The sequence below is a fragment of the Cebus imitator genome, unplaced genomic scaffold (assembly GCF_001604975.1).
Source record: "Cebus imitator isolate Cc_AM_T3 unplaced genomic scaffold, Cebus_imitator-1.0 Scaffold338, whole genome shotgun sequence".
NCBI classification, from domain to species: domain Eukaryota; kingdom Metazoa; phylum Chordata; class Mammalia; order Primates; family Cebidae; genus Cebus; species Cebus imitator.
In genome coordinates, this window is record NW_016107653.1 from 662,166 (window position 1) to 665,667 (window position 3,502).

Genomic DNA, 3,502 nt, shown 5'->3' on the forward strand with positions numbered 1-3,502 from the left:
TGCTTTGTTGCTCATGCTGGAATGCAGTCTTGACCTCCTAAGCTCAAGCAATCCTCCTGCATCAGCCTCCCCAGCAGCTGGATTACAGGCGCACACCACCCTGTCTAATTTTTGTATTTTTTGTAGAGATGGGGTTTCACCATGTTGCCCAGGCTGATCTCAAACTCCTGCCTGCCTCAGCCTCCCAAAGTGCAGGTGTGAGCCACCGTGCCCAGCCTACCCTGGTAATTTGTCAAAGGAACCCTTAAGTGGTAAAGGGAGAAGAGGAACGGCCCAGCCTTTGTGGGGTAGCCCTTCCGGGTCAGACACATCAACGTCTGCTCCTGCCTGTCCTCACCTCCCTCTGAACGAGACTGCAGGCTCCTGGGGTGCAAGCCCCAGCCCCAGTGCTTGCTAATTGCAACATCTTTGGCGTGTTTCTGCCTCTCAGCCTGTTTCCTGTTCTGAAAGTCAAGGCCTGTACTGATGCCTCACTAAGGTGGACTAAATGTGCTAAGACTTGTGACACAGGGCTGGAGCCTGGGGCCGAGGGTACGAGGGCTGTGGTAGGACAGGCCTGGGCTCTTTGTGTCATTAGAAATTCTCCAACGGGGTTCCTGGTATCCACATGTCCTGGACAGCTGTTAGACATACGAGTTCTCAGGCTCCTTCCTAGAGCAGTGCAGTCAGAAGCACAGGGGCCCAGCCGGCTGCAGCATGGCCTTCCAGGTGATTCTAATGCATCCTCAAGCCTGAACAGCTGGGCAGATGGATAATTTTAAAGGCAGGGACTTTCTGTAACATAGCAGATTCATTTTCTGGAGGCAGAAGAGAACCAAATGCGTTAGCAGGAAGAATGCGATTCCTGTGTTAGAACCAAACCCTCTGAATCTCACACGACCTGACGCTGACTTCCACTGATGCTGTGTAATGCTTTCCTGCACACTTCTCACAGTCCAACAATGCTGAGGCTGTTGGAGAAAGACATGGCAGGTTTTGGTTGTCTTATGAAAGCTCAGAGAGATCCCAGTCATCTGCTGGGCACCTACCATGGGCCAGACCTAAAGACGTCAAATGCCACACAGATGAGAAACAGGATGGTCTCAGGAGGACAGGACACCCAGGGTGCAGCCATCATCCCCATTCCACAGCTGTTCCCCTGCCCACCCGCGAGTGCCAGACTGAAAACCGAACCCACCTTTACCCCCATGCTTGCTGCTTCAGAATCTTTTTAGCACACAGTTTTACGGATCGTGGTAATTGTCTTAGATGGAGATAAACATTATGCAGTATGCGTTTGATTTTAGCCTAACTAGAATCAATGGGCTTTATTTTTTTCAACTGGCCTTATTATGTACTTGGCCTTGTGATTATTTCCTGATGCATTTTTCTCCTAGAGCTCATAATTTCAACTATGTCATCGAATGCTACCTTATTTCTAAAACATTTCATAGTTTAAATCTTTCTCTTATTTATCCTCCTAACTGTAAGTTAGCGCTTACATAATTAACATCTCCATTTTCCAAATAAGAAAACAGAGACTCAGAGAGGTCACAAGTAGCAGGATCAAGTTTAATACACGTTTATTGAGCAGTGCCTGGATCCTGATCACCAGCTCCTGTGACAACTGAGATAATGATTTTATAATGACGGGTGGCTCAGTGAGACTCTGACTGCATCTGCTGCATGACAAATGATCTACAAAGAGTATGCCTGGCACACTGGAGTGGCTGGGCGGGGAACGCAGTGAAAGCAGTACCAGGTAGCAGAGCATCTCACAGATCCATTTATTCATGCCATGAAGTAAATGGTACTCATACAAGTGTACAGTGATGGTCCACGTGCCCCATCTAACACTGCTTGCTCAAATTTACAGGCAGACTGATGTTTTCTTTCACAGGTACTCCAAGTAAGCTGGTTAATGATGATCATGAGCAGACGCTGCAGCTTTTGAAAGAGATGCATACATAAATACAATTTAAGAAGGAAGGAACAAGTAGGATGTAATTTATTATACAAGTATCAAAAAAAGTTGATTAACAGTCCAAAAGTACAGATGACACCCTGCAATAGTATTAAAAAGTAGGATTATTTCTATATGGAACACCCAGTGTGCCTAAGGGTTCACGTAATGACAGCAGACCGGCAGCCACCCACAGCACTAAGAAGACAGGGCAGGGAAACACCTCTTCCTCAAACTCAGGTAGCCAGTCCTGGGTTTGTGCAACACTCAAATGGCTACAGTTTCATTGGCACTAGGGCATAAATTTCTAAGATGCTTTCTTTCAAAATACATTTAAGGCCAGGTGCGGTGGCTCACACCTGTAATCCCAGTACTATGGGAGGCCAAGGCGATCACCTGAGGTCAGGAGTTCGAGACCAGCCTGGCCAACATGGTGAAACCCCATCTCAATTAAAAATACAAAAATTAGCCAGGTATGGTGGTGGATGCCTGTAATCCCAGCTACTTGGGAGGCTGAGGCAGGGGAATCGCTTGAACCCAGAAGGCAGAGGTTGCAGTGAAGGAGGGAACTTCTAGGACAGCACACTGGCACGGCTCACTTGTGCTTCCCTGCTGGTGATGTTGACTACCTCTAGTTAACAATTCATTCCTCTATTACTCCCAGAAGTTTTACTTGATCCACCTGACTATAAAAAACAGAAATTCTTATCCTTCAGGCATTAAAAAAAGCAGAAATTCAGAATTCTCTTTTCCAGCATGCATAGCAAACTTCAAGTTGTGAAGCATTTCGACTGCATCTTACATGCTTACTGAACCATGTATCAATTTCAATTCAGAACAATGATATACCTTGTCCTGAAAAGACATGGGGTTTTCCATTCCCAACCATTTTAAGAAGCAAAAACTTACCTTTCGCAGCCTTCTTTCTTTTATCTAAAATAAAAGGAAGGAAAAAAATCAGTCATATCAATGCTTCACAAAAATACCTTTGTCAAAACTAACATTTAGCTGAAGGCATCATAGCTTAGGTAAAGCAATTATAGGAAGCTTTCAGAAAGTATGTCTCATAGCCAAGAAATGGTAAAATTCCTACCAAAGATGTTCTAGGAACAGCTAAGAGCCCTTTCAAAGTTGCAGGGCTCCTTACCCTCTACAATGTCCTAAACTCCAGTCTTGCAGCATAAAGTTTTCTTTCTTTCATCTTTGTAATCAATGGCTTAGTTACATGTGATTGGGCCGCACTGCTCTGTGCTACTGAGAACCAAGTGGTTCTTTCTTCCTTCTAAATTTTATTACACATAAATTTCAAATATTCAGAACAGTTGAAAGGGTGCAATGAAATACCACATACCATGAAACCATACCTTAAATATTTAAGCCTTCATCTCTTAAAACGAATACCAGTTTCACACCTAAGAAAACTCACAATTCTCTGATATTAAAGTCTTGTTCAAATTTCCCCAATTGGCCCAGGTGTTGTGACTCACGCTTGTAATTCCAGCACTTTGGGAAGCCAAGACTGGAGGATTGTTTGAGCCCATGAGTTTCAGACCAGCCTGG

General features: G+C 44.7%; 1 protein-coding gene across 1 annotated transcript in view; it reads right to left on the minus strand.

Annotated features, from left to right (window-relative positions):
* Positions 1–1,548: 1,548 nt before the first annotated feature.
* LOC108287148 overlaps positions 1,549–3,502 on the minus strand; it is an 11,139-nt gene continuing 9,185 nt past the window's right edge. Inside the window, exons 3-4 of the mRNA XM_017505298.1 lie at positions 2,852–2,875; positions 1,549–1,926 (exon numbers count right to left, since the gene is read on the minus strand). Of these exons, the coding sequence (XP_017360787.1) occupies positions 1,771–1,926; positions 2,852–2,875 (180 nt within the window). The 3' untranslated portion in view covers positions 1,549–1,770. The remainder of the gene's footprint in view (positions 1,927–2,851; positions 2,876–3,502) is intronic.